This window comes from Fundulus heteroclitus, chromosome 10, assembly GCF_011125445.2.
Source record: "Fundulus heteroclitus isolate FHET01 chromosome 10, MU-UCD_Fhet_4.1, whole genome shotgun sequence".
NCBI lineage: Eukaryota > Metazoa > Chordata > Actinopteri > Cyprinodontiformes > Fundulidae > Fundulus > Fundulus heteroclitus.
The window spans coordinates 26,952,084-26,970,436 of NC_046370.1; the positions used below are offsets into that span (position 1 = coordinate 26,952,084).

At 40.0% G+C, this 18,353-nt stretch overlaps 1 protein-coding gene across 2 annotated transcripts; it reads left to right on the top strand.

The window, feature by feature from the left end:
* Window positions 1-272: 272 nt before the first annotated feature.
* Window positions 273-18,103, top strand: eif2ak1 (eukaryotic translation initiation factor 2-alpha kinase 1). 2 transcript variants are annotated; one of them, XM_012849931.3, is made up of 15 exons: window positions 273-633; window positions 3,221-3,388; window positions 3,505-3,641; window positions 4,946-4,989; window positions 5,068-5,167; window positions 5,289-5,369; window positions 6,972-7,065; window positions 7,155-7,203; window positions 7,301-7,673; window positions 7,777-7,885; window positions 8,092-8,198; window positions 15,106-15,220; window positions 15,312-15,391; window positions 15,549-15,782; window positions 17,767-18,103. In XM_012849931.3, the coding sequence occupies exons 1-15, from the start codon at window positions 459-461 to the stop codon at window positions 17,890-17,892; spliced, it is 1,992 nt and encodes a 663-aa protein (XP_012705385.2). In that variant the 5' UTR covers window positions 273-458; the 3' UTR covers window positions 17,893-18,103. The 2 variants fall into 2 exon arrangements, with proteins under 2 accessions (XP_012705385.2, XP_021164898.2); XM_021309223.2 differs by lacking the exon at window positions 273-633 and adding an exon at window positions 2,926-3,088.
* Window positions 18,104-18,353: the final 250 nt, after the last annotated feature.

Genomic DNA, 18,353 nt, shown 5'->3' on the forward strand with positions numbered 1-18,353 from the left:
ACTGTTTCCTAAATTTCTGTTGAATTTCATCACCTGAACGCGTCTAATGTTAGGGCTCATGTCAAAATATCTGACCTCGTAAAAAACGAAAACAATGTTATGTTCGCCAAATAATTTACAGCAATTATTTTACCGTATGTATTTATATATCTAATGAAATACCAACATCGTTAATATTTTATTGTTTCGCGCAATAACTGGGAATGAACAAACCGGTATATCAATGGAGTGCAGGAATTTCATCACGGTCCCTTAACCGGCTGTTCCTCAAACATGGCGGACACTCGGCAGGGAGTGTGAGGGACTTTACCAAAGCTTTAATTTCTGACAGCTTCTCGCCATGTATATGTTTTAAAAGCCTAAATCTACCCCTTAGTTAGCGACTAACATGAGGTTAGCTGCTGAGGATGTGGTAGCATTTTAGAAGAATGTGTTAACTGTATTATGCCGCGTTTAAAATGTACAGTTCTACAGCGGAAAACGGTCTGATGTGCTCGGAGGAATGTTCTGGCAGCGGCAGCAACCTGTTGGTTCACCTCAACCTCAGGGCTGACCGGAGCCAGCCGGGGGCGGAGAGCAGCGTTAGCGTGCTAAGTTTGGAGAGTGAAGAGGACGAAGACGTCCAGTTTGATAGTAAGCAGCTTTGCTTCTTTTGTCTGAATGTAAACATGAATTTCATTTCTACCGAACAGTTTGTGACACTTCCATTTTTTTTCCTATCCACTGTTAGAATAAAAATTCCAAAATGTTCATCGATGCAGCGTGTCCAGATCTCGCGAGGCTAAGTACAGCTCGTTCCATGGGGACATAACTGCGACCTTATTTGAGAATATGAATCAATGTACGACAGTGTGGCGGTGTCCAGTTTAAGTTATGTTGATATAACAAATGTTGGGGGAAATATTGGGTGCAATTTGTCCTGTTTTAATTTGCAGGGCTTGTTCTAATTGTAGAGAGGACCCCTTGATGTTGATGCACAACCTTCATGTTCAATTATTGTATTTTCTGATGTGCAAGCGCTCTAAAATACTTAATTGTAAGCTGAAATCTGATTCATGTAAGCTAATGCACTGATTGGTAAACCATTACATACTTTGCATAATCAACTGGTAATCTGATGTTTCTCTTAAAATAACAACAAAATAACAGACAACTGTCCAAAATAATATTATTCATGTCAAAGTAAATAAGTGACCTTGTCTTAGGTATAATCCAGGCTAGTTTGACTAATGTTGGTTTTATTTAAATAAAGTTGTGGGTATTGTACGTGTTTTCTGTGTCACTACCAGCTAGGCCTTCATGCAGCGCATTGTGCTGATTGTTTGCTCTCTTTGTCCACTCACTCCTAAGTAGTGTTATTAAGCTGTCGGTTTTTGTCTCATTTTCTGATGCACTTTGGCCTTTTTGTTATTCAGCGAAGGGTTAGGTTAAGGATCATAGGTTATTTCAAACTAACATCCCCACTGTTATAAAACACTTAGTGGTTTATAACTATTTCTGTGCTTCATTTGTATGCTTTATTTAAAGCATAAAAACAACTGTGGCTAAAATCACTTTATGGAGACCTCATTAAAATGAAACAATAAAATAAGCTATGAATATGAAGACCCTTAGTAATTTCCCCACTGAGGCACCCGTATGGGATTACTCTATCTATTCTATTCTTTCAGTTGTAAATACATTATTAAAAACATTTGTTGTTGTTGTTTTTTTTTTTAATACATATTAAACATATTAAAAAGGTATAGTAAAAATTAAAATCTTTCTGTCCATTCGCCCGCCCATCCATCTACGCATCCGGAACCGCGATATAGAAGCACACGTTAAAATAGGGCTGGACGATATAGAAAAAAAGCATATTGTTAAAATAAAAATCATATTGATCGATATTGATGATTATGAACAAATTCAAAACATGTATTAGAATTGCAGCCATGGCCATTTTATACTGTTGCTTATATTTATATACAGAACACACAAACACTAAATTCAAACTCAACCAACTTATTCAACCAATTTTTTAGCAAAACTGCACAAAACATTATGAAGAATGCGTTCTCTCTGAACTCTTTAAAGGGGGCGGGGCGTTCCTGCATCGTTCCTGCGTCTGTGATTGGCTGGGAGGATGTAATGACTGTAGTATTAACCTACATGGATAGAATGCAAAAAGAATGAAAACTGTTATTCTATTGAACTTTTTATTGACCCTTTTTTCTATCATCGATATAAATCTATCAATCGATATGAATTATCGTCCATCCCTACTTTAAAACAAACAACAATAGTATTAACAGCTTTACAGTGAACCAGCACACAAAAACTACACGGTGATGGATAAATGGAAAATGTCAATCCTAAAATATGCAATAAAATGGACCATATTCGATATATGCCACAAACAAGAATGGCGAAATCTGCTCGAAGAAACGCTGCTGAACATTAACGGTTCATTTATTGGTATTTCTGCGGCGCAGTGCTGCGGTTCTTTGTGAAGAAAAACCTCCAGCCGTTGCTTAACCTGTAGGAGCTCTAGAACATTGTTCTAATGGTTTTTAAACCGCTACTCTTTAAAAGCTTCGGATGTCTTGACACCACTGAGCTGCTTACGACTAATAATGTTAAAACTTCTAGAATATTCCGTTGACTGCTTCTAGTCAGAATTTAGTATTAACATGAATAAGTAGGAGTTTCTATAATTTATTTTATGCCCCCACCCTACACACACACACACACACACACACACACACACACACACACACACACACACACACACACACACATATATATCCTCCACGATGAGGCCCCTCCTTCCCGTTTTGGCAGGCGGATCTGCTCAGCTTACTCGTATGCGTGTTATGTGGAGGGGAGGGTGGGCTGGTCTCCGCTGGACATGGCAGATAAGCTCAGCTGCTCGGCGCACTCCCTGATGTATAAACAAGATGAGTTCATTTCATGTACCGCGGTCGAAGGGAATAATCTTTATTAAAGCTCGGGGCACGTAGCTTTCTGCCAAAGGGGCTTCCGTTCTCCAACATGGACCTCGGAGAAAGAAACATTGTTGAAATGATTGCAAAAGTAATTGAAGAAGGTATGTGGCTAAACCTGTACACGTTAGCAGTATTGTGGCGTATTCCAAATATTCAATGAGCTGTGTTTGTTGTTCGCTTTCTATTGGATCGTTACTTGTTTCATTCTGTGTGTTTTGTCTTTGCACGCTCAGCTTCAGATTCGGAGGGCAACCGTGAGCTGCTGATGGCCAGCAGGCATTACCCGTCCATCCAAGAGTTTGCCTCGGCCATCCCCAACCACCTTCTCCTCGGGTCGCTGCTCGAGCACCTGTGCTGCGTCTACGAGAGCAATCCGGCACGTTCGCGTATGCTGTTCAAAGGTAGCTGCCCAAAAGACCCTTTATGCTTTCTAAGCTGTTTGGACGCTTTTTTTATACTTAAGATATAAGAGGTATATCTTAAGTTGTCTATGCTTGTCTCTATACTACTCTGACAGTAATTGGCCAGCGTTTGGCAGCCATGAACCTGCTCTCACCTTTGGCCATAAGTGATGAATTCAGCACCATTAGACTCCAGCACAACCGGGCTTTCACTGAGCTACTCAATGCTGCCAGTTCCACGCTCTATCCACAGGTAGCTACGCATCACCTGTATAACCTACTCTGAGCTTTTTCACATTTTGCCTCATTGCAACAGTAGACTTTGTTGTGTTTTACTGGAAGTTTGATGTGATTGACCAACACAAAGTAGTGCAAGGATTAACCTGTTTTGTTTTTATTCATGCATTTAGAATTTTCAAGATAAAGAACATTGGGGACATTGGTGTTGGCGTGAAAAAAGAAGAAAACCTGTATATATGCATACATTCACATTCTAAAATTAAATTTCCACCTAGATTTACTCACAGTATGTTTTCCATACATCATAGTTTAAATCAATATTAATCGATATGAGGTGCGTACACAATCCCGGTATATACCTCTTTTCTCCAACTCAATTTTCATAGCAAATGTCTCTCCATACCATAGATTACTTCTACAGTTCAATGCCATTGGTCCAATGTCAGAGGGTCAATTTGCTGCCATTTTAGGGTTATAGCCTTTCTGCTACTGGCTAAAGAACCTTAAACAGATACTTATAGAGGACTGTTTCAGGCATCTTACCCAGGCTTAAAGCCACGGTTCCAATGGCCCGCCCGTTTTCTCCTGCCCGTCTCAGCTCCTCCCCGCACGGATTACTTTTGATTCCACCGGCCTATAAAGGCCTGGAAAAGAGGGAGACACCTTCATCGTTATAAATGAAACACAAATAAGAATAAAAAAATAAATAAATACATATTTCCTTTCTATACCTGTACATACAAGATTTGAATTCTGGGTCAATTCAGGCTCCTTGCCTGTTTCTTCAGGTCCATTTTCTTTAGTACCTTAAACCACTGTTTAAGAGCCAATGTTCTCCATTAAATCAAAATACTGTAACTACTTTCAGCTTGACTTTTATTTCCCATCATAAACTGTGTTGGAGTATCTATCTGTGTAATTTCCAGGGCTTTTAATTTGTCTTCATAATTTGGAGCAGTTTGAAACAGTTTACAGATAAAAACGAAAATAAAATTGAAATGCATTTTTATTCAGCACATCTGAGTCGATTGTTTGAAATACCACCATTTGGTTGCAGTTATACCTCCAAGTCTTTGGTGGCAGTAACATAGTTAAGTGTTTTTTTGTGTTGGTCGGTTGCATCGAACCCCTCTAAGATGCATTGAAGTCTTTGGTTGTAGCACGATTGATGTGGTACGGATGCTTCGTCCTGCCACTACAGCTGTTTAATGAAGTCATGGATAAGTAGTTTGACAGTGTGAGTGAACGTAATGGGATCTCGTTTGAACAAATGATCTAATTTGCTGTTTGGAATTGTTGCTTTGGGTTTGTTCGCAGGGCCAACAGTGTCTCGGCACAAATGCACACAATCCGGCTGCAAGGTAACGTGTCATTTAGTTGTTTCTGTTGTTTCTTTCTAAATAGTTTTTCTGCGTTCTAAAACGCTGATCTGAACACAGGCCCAAGGAGGGACTCTTTCAAGCACAGACGTCGCGATATCTCAGTGAGTTTGAAGAAGTCTGTCGGCTTGGAAAAGGATCATACGGAAATGTTTTTAAGGTGTTACACTGTTCAAAGCCATTATCATCTTCATTCTTTCCTGATTTTCTTGGTTTTTCATTCCATGTTGAGATTTCATTGATTTTAATATAACTGTGATTTCTGTAACATAATTCTGCAGGTTGTGAACAAACTAGATGGCCAGTACTATGCTGTGAAGAAAATTCTCATCAAAAGAGTCTCAAAGGAGGACTGCATGAAGGTTAGCTTCCCCATATTTAAATATATGATAACCTGAAACTGCAGATTTAAATGGCTGCCACAGCCCACTCACTTTTCTTAATTTATAATTGTAATCACTTCAGACACTGTCATATTAGCCTTGAAAACCAAAATTACAACAATAGCTCCTTTTTCTTGGCAAGCCCCAGGATTTAAAGCCCCAGGCTTTGGTTTCCCAGGGTAAACCTAAGTCTGGGGCTTTTAGGTTTGACATGTTTCCATTTTTTTTAGGCCGCTATTGTAAATCAGCCTAATGACGCATGGGGAAAACTGCAGTACTGCTACATCTCCTTAGCCCTATTCTGTTCTGCCCGCTCAGCTCCTCACCGCCAGGCTCCACTCAGCTGACTCAACTCTTCCTCAACTTTCTCTGCCTTTCTTGTCTAAAAACATTTAAAAACTACTTTTGGTATGATGAAGAGTATAAAAGGGATAGGTTTGTAAACCCATCTTGTTACTGCAGCTAACTACTCTAAGCGGCGGACTGTTTTGCCTTGCAGCACACAACCCCGCTCCTTAAACAAAGACCCAGACTTGTTGAAAAGTCCTACCCTCAGAATAGGAGCCTCCTTCTGTTAAAGTAAAGCCGGGGGAAACTGAAAGCTTTTGAAAGCGCCAGGATTTTCAGGTCTGATGGAAACGGGCCTATTATTTCAGGGCTCTTCTTGGAATACTGTGTTTCACTCAACAGAAAGTGATTTTACCTTCTGTTCTTTTGAAATCATCCCTGGTTTTGGGCTAGAGGTGGGCGATATGGACTTTAAATCTCATCACAATATATTGTGGTACTATTGTGATAATGATAAAAGTGATGAGAAAAGAGTAGGAAATCCATCTTAAGAAGTCTGGATGGGACTCAATCTAATAGGCAGGAGGAGCACTTAGAAGAAGCAACTATTCTTGACACATCTGGAAGTTCAGTCAGACATAAACAGTTGAACACGATTCAGATTTCTGAATTTCTGAATTTTATGTCTAATGGATCTTATCTTATTTGAAAAGAAACTCCTAAATGATCCACCACTACGTGTATTTGGAACTCGTGGAAACCCAGCCTGGCTACCGCATTAAAAAGATTGTTATGGATGTACGTAATTATTCTTGTCACGTTCAATCATGGCTGTAAAAGACAAGGTGGGGCTCCTCTAAAGAAACAGCCTGAGCTACAATGGAAGGATCTAGATCAAAGTATGTTCATGTGCTAGAGTGGCCTAGTCAAAGCTTAAACCTACATGCAATAAAAACATCTGTGACAGGAAGTCAGAATTAGTGCTTATGAGCGCTCCATCAGCTCAGACTGAACCATGTCTCCCTTTTCTTCCACTACACAATAATTCACTGCTTTGTCTGATTGTCACAAAATATCTAAAGAATCTTACTTGTATGGTTGAAACATGGCAAAATGGGTCTTCCTGGAAGGCCCTGTATGTATAAGTCCTTGTTTGTTTGTTTTAGTCTATTTCTTTCTCTTCTGCAGTGGGTGGATGAAGCTTTACTTTTGAAATTTTCAAAAGAAACATTTGAGTTTAAAACTGATCTATTGGTGACCCTCCAACTAACTGGGAACTGTTGTGTACTGTAGGTCCTCAGGGAAGTCAAAGTGTTATCCAGCCTGCAGCATGTAAATATTGTAGGATATCACACTGCATGGATGGAACATGTTCAGCCAGCGGCCCGTGAGTATTTAGCTTCTGTTTTAAAACAAGTTGACCCTTTTAAACAAGATTTAGAATAATCTGTCCAAAAAAACCCACCTTTGTTGCAGATCCCGAGTCGCAGCTTCCTGCTCTGGAATCCCCTGGACAAAAAGTCGGGTACGATTAAAGTATTCTTTAACCGCATTGGCCTGTGCTCGGTCTAACACTGCAACGCAGTCGCATATACTGCTAATCTGAATTCTTTCATTTACAGTTTTGATGACAGCCTTGACAATAGCAGCACCAGCTCTTCTATAGTTTTCCAAAGCCGCAGCCAAGCAGGGGCAGGCGCTGCGTCGAGTGCAAAAGGAGCCCCAGCAGAGCCCCAGCCTGTGAGGACTTTAGTGTCAAGACAAGACCGCCAGATAGTGTGTCCCAAGGCGGTTCAGCGCGTCCCCGAGAACTACGTCCCCTGTGTGTTCCTGGGACAGGGAGAGCACAGGAACAGCTCCAAGTGTCCCGCCATGGGATGGGACCGCTCGCCCATGTTAGACGAGGAGTCCAGCAGGAGCAGCATCGAGCTCAACAACAACTCTTGCCTTGATCAACAGTGGGCTGAACTACGCACCAGAAGACCCTCTAAAGACGTAGGTGTCTGAAAGGGAGACTATCACGTTTTCCCCTCTTTCCTCCAGCTAAACCTCAGTAAAAATCTGGACGCTGTTGTTTGTGGTTGCTGTGTGCGTGCAGGTTCAGTTCCACCTGATGCTCTACATCCAGATGCAGTTGTGTGAGCGCTCACTGAAGGACTGGATCTCTGAGAGGAACTCCAGGCCAAAAGAAGAACAGATCTCAGGCTGTAATTGTCTTAAAGCTTTTTCTGGTTCTTCTGCACTGTCATCCTGTCCCACTGCACACTCACTTTCATCGTTTGATGTAACAATTTAAATTAAGTTATCCATTTTTAAGCTTTTTATAAATTGGCATTTGGTAAATGAAATGGCTAATTTCAGTTGCGCTCTGGTACAGAAAGCGTTTAAAGGCGCATCTTTGTGTATTTCACAGCCCCTTATGATTGCGTTGATGCTGAACACACGCTGAACTTGCTCAGGAACATTCTCCAAGGGGTGGAGTACATTCACTCCAGAGGAATCATGCACAGAGACTTGAAGGTAACATTTTCCAGAGATTTCATGTATCAGCATGTTCAGTGTAAAACTTGGTTTCTACAGCTTGATCACTTGGTTGTGAAGTGGAAAGAAAACACTGCATGGAGGATTGGAAACAACGTGTATATATGTGTGTGCGTTTGTCTCCAGCTCCTCCACGACTCAACGCGCTGTTCAACCAAAACAACTGCAGTTTCTACCAGCTTTGTATATGCAGGCGCTGCAAATATTTGGCCGTTCCTCTTTGCAAAATAGCTTGAAGTTAGATTGGCTGGAGAGCCTGCATGGACATCAATCCCCTCTTTCCACAGGCTCCTGATTGTATTCAGGTTTAGACGTTTGCAGCGTTGTTCTAACTCATGAACTCTAATAGCCATTGTCCCTCTTGGTGCATGAATACGGTTGTTGTCCTGCAGGCAAACCTCCACCCCTGTATCAGGTCTTTTTTGCAGCCTCTAAAGGGTTTTCTTCCTGACTAGCCGTTATTTAGTCAGGAACATTCTTGTGATTTGTGGAGGGAACTACTAATAAGCCTGGTCAAATTCTCAGTTGTTCGGGTCTTGGCAACCACAAACAGCCTTAAATCGGAGGCAACTGGACTTTTGCTCGGTTTTTCTGAAGATATTTTGACACCTCAGGGCAAGCCGCCAGAATTGACAAAAACTCCTGGATCACTGTCAAAAAGTCTAGAGAAAAAGTGAGAAAAAGTCCAGTTGCCTCCGATTTAAGGCTGTTTGTGGAAAATACTGTTAGTTGTCCTGTAGATCATATTCTCCCACCTGAGCTGTGGATCTATGCAGCTCATCCAGAGTTACCCCTGGCCTCTTGGCTAATTCCTCCACTCTTCCTGGCTTGGCCTGTCAGGCAGACAGTCTTGTCTTGGCTGGTCTGCAGTTAGGCCATCCTCTTTCCTATGGTTGGTTGATGAATTAAACAGAGTTCTGACTTGTTTAAAACTTTTGATATTATCTTTTTATTTTTTTACCAAACCCTGCTTTAAACCTCTCCACATATTCCCCCCTGACCTTTCTGCTGTGTTCATTGTAGAGATGTCCCGATCCAGGTTTTTACACTTCCGATCCGATACCGATATTGTTTTTGGACTTCCGATCCGATACCGATACTGGCCGATACCAGCCTATCCGAGCATGTATTGAAGTTTAAGTTAAGGTATTTAGCCTTAGTTGTAAGACTCATGTTGAAAAGGGTTTTAGTACTCTTGATAACATCTTGCCAGCTGAATTAGGTGAGATTGAGTAAAACACAATGATTGGTAACAACAACAAACTTACCCGTTTATTAAGAGATAAACACAAACTGGACAAAATTATGAATAGCAATCTGAAATTGCACACTGAACAGTAAAACCATGAACAGTTAAAGGTGCAAGTATTACTGTAAGTTGTAATAAAAATGCAAAACAGACAAGAGTGGAAAATAGTCTATTAACTCAGAATCAGTACTCTACTCCTGAAAAAAAAACACTGCTTGAAAATAAATCAGTGCAAATAATATTGTGAACTATTACACAAAAATGCCTTATACTCCCCAATCTCCTCCACACCTAGTCTCCATCTACACACTCCCTTCAACTGTTTGCCCTGACTGCTGTCCAAGCATGATGGGGAGATTCTTTTTTACAAAGACGAGCATTTCACTCATCAATGATGAGTGAGACTGCGCTAAAAAGCCTTTCGCTTTCAACGCTGGTGCAATGAGCACTGAGGAACTTGGCTGCTGTTGCTTCCAGGGTGGGTAGTCGAGCCTGATTGTCTCTCCAGTAGTGAAAAGGATTGTTCTCACATCCAAGTGGAGGCTCACTGAGGTAGCTCTCCAACTTAAACAGTGCCCCTGGGGTGATCTGCTGCTCAGACGGACCTACTGTGCAGTTCTCCTCCAGTATCTCGTCAAAGTAGCAGCCCAGGCTGCTGGTTGAGCTTCCAGCCTGCATTCCTGGTGGTTGCTTTGCTGTCTCAGCTTCAGCCACACCTTCTCTAGAGGGCATGGTCTTCAGCTCTTGTTCCATTTTCCTCACCTCTACTTTTACTGCCTCCTTTGCCTGATCCGGGTTGGTAGCAGTGAAGAACCTTAACATTTGGATAAAATGTAATAAAGATGTATCAATTATTTTATATTGTTTCAGTCAGTGTCCACATATTAATGTTCAATTACAACAAGTAACACACAAAATAGATCACATAGATCAGACAACTGAACAATAATAACAATAATAATAATCAGCACTCGAGTTGTAAAAAAAGAATGGGGACAATGTTTTTTTTTTTTTTGGAAGAATTTATAGCCTAACTAATATATTCTATTAACCTAAAGCACTATGCCTGGTCTGGTTGTTCCATGTCAGGTACGCCATAGTTAGGGACAAATTTCCCACTGGCATCAGCTTCATAGTCATGGTAGGACACTTTATTAATAGATTTTACAGTGGAGAATCTTTTATTTAGAAATAAAATGACCACTGTAGAGTAAAATATTTTAATTATTGTACTATAGCTTGTAACTCACTCAAATAATAATAATAATAATAATAATAATAATAATAATAATAATAATAATAATAATAATAATAATAATAATAATAAACACTTACTTGTCTTTGTAGCGTGAATCCAGCATTGTTGCCACGGCATAGAGGGGTTTAGTTTCCATGTAGTTAAAACGCGTGTGCACAGCTTCCAGTAAGGGAGCCTTCATGGTTTGAAGCATGCTGTATCGTGGTTCCAGGTGTGGGATGGTGCGTCTAAAGCCCACTTTACTGACGAGAGATAATGGCTCGTCATCCAGAATTATTTCCTCAGCAATGACTCTTGTTATCCCCTGGGCTTTAGCACTATTAAGTGGCAGCATGTCACGCTTCCCAAATGTTTCTGCTAGAGTTAGTTGTGTAGGACCTTTCTTTTTCTTGTCGTCGGTTTTCTTTAGAAACTCTTGATGTTCTTTATGATGATATTTCGCTAGATGCTTGATCATTATTGTTGTGTTAAAATGTCTCACAGCCTTACCACCACGCTTGACTCTAATGTGGCATGTTTTACACTCCACCTCATCTTTTTCGTCGTGCAGGATAAAATAATCCCACATCGCTGACATTTTCCCCGTGTGTTGAAGGTGTTCTGGAAAATGCGGACCGGATTAGGGGAACACTGCCGCAAAATAGTGGAATGGATTGTTTCAATCGGCGTAACTGGAAAATACGGACCGGATTTCTTAAAAACTGGATCGGCAGTCTGGATCGGCATTTTTACATGCCTTGCCGATACGCATTTTTTTGCCAATATCGGCGTCCGATCCGATCCGTGGATCGGATCGGGACAAGCCTAGTTCATTGGTCTCTCCATGATGCTATTAGTTCTCTAATGTTCTCTAATAAACCTCAGAGGGCAGAAACCGAACATCTGGGATTAAATAACACACAGGAGGGCACTATTTACTAATCCAGGGACTTTGCACAGGTTTCTTTTTAGGTGTGTGAAAGGGTTAAGTAAAAGTTGAGTAGTTAGATAGTTAGATTCTGGTGGTAGTTAGAATCTAGTAGCAAAGCTTTACAAACCACCACTAATTCTCCCTCTACATGATTGGGTTGAGAACAACAGAGTCTTATTTTTCCCTCTCTGCAGCGTTCCTATGGAATGAACAACGCATGTTTGTTCATTCCTTATGATTGTGTTGTTTGAGAAGACCGAATCAGTCTGCCACAAAGCAAATGTTTTGGCTCTCCCACTGGTTAAAGACAAAGTTACACAAGCTTTCAGGAAGGGCTTTTCTGACTTCCTCCTTTCCTCCTCAGGTATATTCCAGATAAATATGAGTCTTGCAGATATGCTGAAGTGTCTTTGGCTGCAGAGTTAGGTTGAACAGCTGCTCCCTCTGTTTGAGGAGGTTGAGCTTCATCAGCAGAAATGGCTTCCTCGTATCCGGGCTGTGGTTCAGGAACAGGAACAGGAACAGGCAGTTCTCCCCCGCTAGGCTCAGCTCATTGACACTGGCTCTGTATCTCAGCAGCAGGTCCACCAGCTCCTCATGACCCAGGCTGCATGCTTGATGTAACGGGGACAGCCCAGCCTGGTTCCTGGTGCTTGGCTGAGCTCCGAGCTCCAGCAGCTCATAGATGCAGCTGATGTCTTCCTCTAGGATTTTAGTCGTCTTTGTCTTCACTGCAATTGCAGCAATGTGCAGAGGAGTGTTCCCAGAGTGCTGCATCCTCTTTAAAAAGAAAAGTTTCATTTATTATATGCTTTAAAATTACATTCTTTAAGATTTGGAGCAATTCTGCATTTTAAACAGAGGCGCAATACCAACCATGTTGACTTGAGCTCCCTGGCTGATCAAACATGCTGTTATAGCTGTATGTTTTAACGTGTGAACCGATGTTTGAGCTGAGTCCAGCATCAGCTCCTGCTGACAGAACACCCTACATGCTCTGTGCTCTTCTGTAAGAAGCAGCCAGGTGAAGGCAAAAGATGGAAATACATTTTTATGAGCTTAGAAATGGTTCTAAGCACAAACCCAGAAGGTTACTGCATTTTCTTATTAGGGTTTGACAGTCTTAAGGTGGTGCTTGATCATTTTAGTTTAGAAATGTTGCTCTCAGAGGAGATTTTTGGTGTTGCACTGACCATGTCGTCTATTCCTGCTACATCTTCAGCCATAACCGCAGAGTAAAATCCATTACTGGAAATCTTGATTACTTGACGTCTCCTGTCTTTGCTTTGCTCCTCACACATGGCAGGTTATTGTAGGTGTGTGCTGCTTTCAGTCAAGGACATGTCCAGTAGCTTACATCTAGTCATTCTGGTTTCAGGTGAATATAGAAATGATCACTTACTTCCTCCTTCCTGTGTTTATTTTTCACAAACTACTTCTGCTGCAGCGCCTAGGGCCATCATGTTCAGCCTTCCTGCCACCTCTGATGACTCCATGCTGCATTCAGGGCCTGGTATGGGGCCTCTGGAGGAGTTTCCCTGTGTTGCTTCACTTGCTTGTACTTTTTGGAGAGTAGTTGGAACAAGATGGTTTTACAGTAACAACTAATGTATAACATGAACTAATTAGTTTTATTTAAACCAGAAACAATTACTCCTACTGCTGCAAAAATAATTCAACATAATGTCTGTTATTATCTACACAATTTGTGTTGACAAATGGACTAAGGCAAAATTAAGGATAAACATCAAAATAATCAATACATTTAGTAAAACGGTCTTATTGGGCAGATGCATTGCTTCTAGCTGGACGACTTTTAAAACAATCAGCTGATTACAGTGGAGTGTGGGTGACTCCTTTGTTTTCACACCTAGCTGTCTGTGTGTCTGTCACTGATAGTGTTACATTTATAATAATGTTATTTATGACATTAATTTAGAGTTATTTTCAATACAAACACTGGCTAAAGCTAAACTATATAAAAAAGAAAAAGTGCTTATAGCACCGAATGATTGGCCTTTTTATTCCACTCTTTATAGAGAAACACAAGTATAATAAGCTAATACTAGCTGACGTCAAGCCAGCTTAATGTCTAGGGCTTTTTACACAAGCCCCTCTAAGTTTCTAACTGTACTTTAAAAGTAACTTAATGAGATGTTTGTGTGGCTCCCTATTAGTTTTCATAGGTTGTTACTGTTTTTCACAATGAGAAATATTACTAAACAGGCAAATTTGTCTTTGTTCTGTGGATTGTAAAAGCGTAGGAGCCTTTATTTTCATCCAGCTGACCAGCAGGGCCCAGTAGCAGTTAAAGGTGCAGTAATGTGTTGCTCTATACCAGGGGTCAGCAACTTTTAAACCAGTTTTTGCCTTTGGTCCAGCTAGGCAAAATTTGTTTAAAGCTACAAAAGCTGCATGACCCTTAGACAAAAAAATATTTTTACAATATTTGCTGTTTTTACTAATTAGAAATGTTTTTAGGTTTTAAAATGAATAAAATTATGAAACTTTTATATAATATGTAATTATTACATTTTCCTTAAAAAACATTCAAATGTGATTGGAAATGACATTTATAAAAGCAGTGAATTTTCAACCCTAAAATTACTTACACTATTAGCGTAAAATTGCTAAGACTAGCATTTATTTGTTACTTTTAATATTTGAAAACAGGGCTCATTTTTGGCCCATTATTAGGAGCCAGAATGGAGGATCTAAAGACCACTATGTGCAGACCGCTGCAGGTTGCAGACCCCTGCTCTGTGCTCTTTAGAGCTAGAGAACGTTTCTCTGGCCTGCTATGCCCTCTCTTGATAGCTGGAGCTGAGACACGCTTAGTTAGGATGGCATGAAACACTAAAAACAGTAGTTGTTTTTTCTGCTTGATGTGTTGGCAACAATTTCTAAAATGATTTTGTGTTAAAACAACTTCATTTTGATTTGGTTAAAATTGTGGACAATACTCTTGCTTGGGCACTAATGTTTTAAACTGGTTGAATTTAATGTACAGGTCTTTGAAAATATGAACTAATAGACTGTTACGGTTTAAAAAAATTGTTGAATTTTTTTCTGTCTGATCTTAATTTCAAAGGTCTACTACAATCACAATGAGTGACATAATCCCACTACTATTTCATTGTTTCTCAATCTTTTTGCTACATACCAGTGGCTACAATAAAAAAAAAAATCCATTTGGTAATATCTACCTCAAAAATTATATCTCACGTTTTCTTCCTAATCAATAAAAGCATCTTACATGTGGACAAATTATGCAAACTCAGCAGATAATGTGTGAAGAGCAGCACAGTTAAATGTTTTGCCCCTGTGCCGCACATGACAATGCAATATGTTCACCTGCCACTTCTTTATATTTCTCCACATTTAAAGCTCCTCTCACATTGAACTAATCCTAACAGGTTTTTCTTTTCTTTTCTTTTCTGTTTTTTTTTTTTTTGGTTGATCTATCCAGCCGAGGAATATATTCCTTCATGGTCATGAGTGCCATGTTCGAATTGGAGACTTTGGGTTGGCATGTAGGGACATGATAGTAGATGGCCATAAAAGAACAATTTCTCCTGGTGGTGGTAATTAAAAAATTCTTTATTACAATGCATTTTCATAACATACCACTAGATGCCGCAATTTACTCCAAGTGGCTGTTTGTGTGTTCTGCAGAGTCCACCCATACATCAGGAGTTGGCACATTTGTTTACGCTGCGCCAGAACAACTGAATGGCTCTCATTATGACTCAAAGGTAATTATAATTCAACAAATCAGCTTAAGTTATCATTCATTCAGACAGTATTTTTAGTGTTTTGATTAGATTGTTTTATGAATGGAAGTACTGTTATAGATCCCATTCTTCTCTGCCGGTTTTATTAATACTAAGAGTGTTAATGTTGCTCTTGCAGTCCGACATGTACAGCATTGGGGTTCTGGCTCTTGAGCTGTTCCAGCCTTTTGGGACCGAGATGGAGAGGGTCCGAACCCTCGGGGACCTGAGAGAAGGGAAAATTCCAGATTCCTTCCGCCACAGATGGCCAGTTCTCACTAAATACATCATAAAACTGACAAGTAAAGACCCCAGTCTTCGGCCAGCAGCCAGCCAGCTCCTAGGAAGTGACCTTTTCTCCAATAAAGACATGGTAGTTTGGGATAAATATTTGCATATATACATTGTTCAGTTAATTCTTCTTGAAGCATCCAGTCATAGTTTAGGATTACAGTGCATGTGCATACAATGAATGCGTTTAGTTTGAAGCAGGCTTGGGCCAGACTATTAAAGCTGCAGTAGGGAGTTTTGAGAAAACTGGACTGAGAATTTGAACAAGCACACCTTCCAGGTCCATCTGGTTGCTCTCTGCTGCCTACAGCCATCCCTCCACAGCAGAGCCTGTCATGCTGCTTCAATGTTTACCTCTCTTTGTTTTCTGAGCAGATGCCACTTCAGAAACTGTCAATTTTCCTGTAAAGCAAGTTGGTACTCCACCATTTCTCCTCACTACTGCAGCCCACTGTCAATCTTGAGCTTGAATGACGGCACCGATGTCTGGGGGAGGGATGTGCGTAGTATGTACACAAGTGATTGACACTGCTAACGACCAATCAGAGCCAGACATTCCTCCTGGCTCTGATTGTTTTTTTTTTTTCTGACCAAGGAGTGGTGTATTTCTGCAAGTGGCTGTAGGACCACTGGAAGGGGTTGATTTTGTTTTTCATAGATTATCCGTCTGATGTTTTAATGTCAGGATGTAGTTACAGTTTTAACTAATATGTAAAAAAAAAAAAAATAGTTATACAGTAGTTACCTACGGCAGCTTTAAGGTCTCCCAAAGTTTCAAAAAGTTATAATTCCAAAATGTCAGAAGATTCCCCTTTTAATGACATAGTGATCTGATCAGTTTACTCCAGCATACGAAGCTTAAAGTCATGCAGAATTACCCCTCCCCAAACTATTGCTGAACACTGAATATAAGCTGGCTGAAAGGCTACTGCACATTTCCCTCACAAAAAGACAGGTTCTTTGTTGTGTTTGGGATATTACTGGACATGCATGGAGTAGACACCAAGCTCTAAATCCGATCAACATCGCTTGCTGTACAAGAAAAAATAACCTACCATCAGCTTGTTGTTGATGTGTTTTTTAAAGAACAAATCTGTAAAACTGTTCTGCACAATAGGCATTACTACTACAAACTACTACATTTAGCATTTGTTTTGCTTGTACCCCAATTGTGTCTCAGTTAAGATGCGCTGAACGTAATGCTCCAGCATTACCTTCCTACAATTTTAGGCAAGGCAAGTTTATTTATAAAGCACTTTTGAGTAACAAGACAATTCCAAAATACAGTTGAAGCACCTAAGCCTAAAAAATCGTATCAACTAAACCAGGCTGCCCAAGACTTATTGAACGTGTGGAAAAAAATTTTGGCTCTCACTCCATATATATCCTGTGCATGTGCCACTGAAACAGTATTTACATAAATATCACAGCGTTAACCAAAACTATTTCTTGAATGACATTAGTTCTTCATTGATCAAGATTCACTCATTCTGTGTCTGCTTTACTTAAAACTCAAAGTACAGCTGACATAATGGACCTACTTTCTGAAAAATTTGCACTTGGACATTCTTAGGGCGTTGATATTGTATTGTCAAATGTTCACGGGATCTCTTAAATGTGTGGGTGTGGGTTGAAAAGGTGACGCCCTGGCAAAAGTAACAAAATGAGCAATCATATACTATTTTACACAGTTAAACATTATGAATTTCAAAGGTCAAGCCACAACCTGATTCTGCAAAGAATGTGCTTCATTTTCCTACGTTTAAATCTGCATGCCAGGTAAAGTTGAGAATCAAGAATTTTTTTGCAACTGCATGAACTGTTGACTTTTGTTTTTGAACTACATCATTTAGATAATGTTTCAATTTGTTTTAAATTTTTGTGTAAATACCATGAAAGCATTGTATTTATACCTGAGGGTTATTATGCTGGCCCAAGCCTAATTTACAAGTTCTCAACTGTGATCCAATAAAGTTGCCCTTGTGTTTGGACTGACGACACTTTATTGCTGAGGTTCATCTATTAACTACCAACCAGTTGTAATATGCATTTTCTCTCTTTTTCAGGTAATTGTTGGCTTACAGAAAAGAGTCGTAGAGCAGGAGGAGGAGATAGTGCAGCTGAGGATGCAGATCAGCCGGCTTCAGAACGCAAAAGTCACTGTTAGCTTCACTGAATCGGACAAGACCTGAGCCTAAAAAAACCCAACAGATTGTCCAAAGCTGCTTTTTTTGAGCCACCGTTTTACTTGATTTGACTTGGTACAAGTGACTGCATGTTTGAGTAATGTAATTGTCTTTTTCATCTAGATATGATAGTGTTTTTTTTTTTTTGTTTTTGTTTTGTTGTTTTTTTACATTGTTTTTATCCAGCTGCTAAATAAAACCTATTTGGAGGTTTGAAGACGCTGTTTGTGATATTTGATTACTGTGATTTTGGTTTTAAGCCTCATTGGAAAGTGTTTTCTATAACCCGAGTCGGCTTTCTGTCAATGTAAAACGTATTTTAATGCTATTTTTTTTTTCTCCAAAAAACATTTCTAAATATGGATTTTGGCGATCTCGTGGCTAAAGCGTCCCCGGTCCTACCACAAGGCTTTGAATGTTACAAAGGCTGAAGTTAATGTATGCGATCGTCGCTGAAAAGACGATTT

What these genes read in the sequence shown, in the direction of transcription:
- eif2ak1 (XM_012849931.3), top strand. Translation starts at nt 459, where the DNA reads ATGTACAGTTCTACAGCGGAAAACGGTCTGATGTGCTCGGAGGAATGT. An exon ending in TTCGCGTATGCTGTTCAAAG is followed by an intron (nt 3,389 to 3,504) that starts GTAGCTGCCCAA and finishes CTACTCTGACAG; the next exon opens with TAATTGGCCAGCGTTTGGCA. An exon ending in GCACACAATCCGGCTGCAAG is followed by an intron (nt 4,990 to 5,067) that starts GTAACGTGTCAT and finishes ATCTGAACACAG; the next exon opens with GCCCAAGGAGGGACTCTTTC.